This window comes from Penaeus monodon, chromosome 23, assembly GCF_015228065.2.
Source record: "Penaeus monodon isolate SGIC_2016 chromosome 23, NSTDA_Pmon_1, whole genome shotgun sequence".
In the NCBI taxonomy this organism is placed as follows: domain Eukaryota; kingdom Metazoa; phylum Arthropoda; class Malacostraca; order Decapoda; family Penaeidae; genus Penaeus; species Penaeus monodon.
This window is the reverse complement of record NC_051408.1, coordinates 38,813,214-38,813,907: the sequence shown is the minus strand read 5'-3', so window position 1 is coordinate 38,813,907 and position 694 is coordinate 38,813,214. Positions and strand designations below refer to the sequence as shown.

General features: G+C 34.0%; 1 protein-coding gene across 1 annotated transcript in view; it reads left to right on the top strand.

Moving 5' to 3' along the window:
* LOC119588243 (fibrillin-3-like) overlaps positions 1–694 on the top strand; it is a gene marked incomplete at its 5' end in the record, with an annotated part of 37,181 nt that overhangs the window by 22,761 nt on the left and 13,726 nt on the right. Inside the window, 1 exon segment of the mRNA XM_037936939.1 lies at positions 521–660. Within this exon segment, the coding sequence (XP_037792867.1) occupies positions 521–660 (140 nt within the window).

Genomic DNA, 694 nt, shown 5'->3' with positions numbered 1-694 from the left:
ATCTCTACCATATCTTATCTTATCTCTACCATATCTTATCTTATCTCTACCATATTATCTTATCTCTACCATATCTTATCTTATCTCTACCATATCTTATCTCTACCATATCTTATCTTATCTCTACCATATCTTATCTTATCTCTACCATATCTTATCTTATCTCTACCATATCTTATCTCTACCATATTTATCTTATCTCTACCATATTTCTTATCTCTACCATATTTATCTTATCTCTACCATATCTTATCTCTACCATATCTTATCTCTACCATATCTTATCTTATCTCTACCATATCTTATCTCTACCATATCTTATCTTATCTCTACCATATCTTATCTCTACCATATCTTATCTTATCTCTACCATATCTTATCTCTCTACCATATCTTATCTTATCTCTACCATATCTTATCTTCTATCTTACTCTTACCATATCTTATTCTACCATAGCTTATCTCTACCATATTTTATCTTATCTCTACCATATCTTATCTCTTTCTTATCACAACAAAGATAAAGAGGAACCGCAAGTCTTTGGCTGCCCGAAGTCTTTCTTGGTTCACCTGGCGGACGGAGAGACAAACACGGAAGTGAAGTGGAAGGAACCGGTTTTTAAAGATAATGTGGAAATCGCTCACCTGTGGAAGTCGATGGTAAGTTGAGGCTTTCGGTTCAGGGATTACTGGC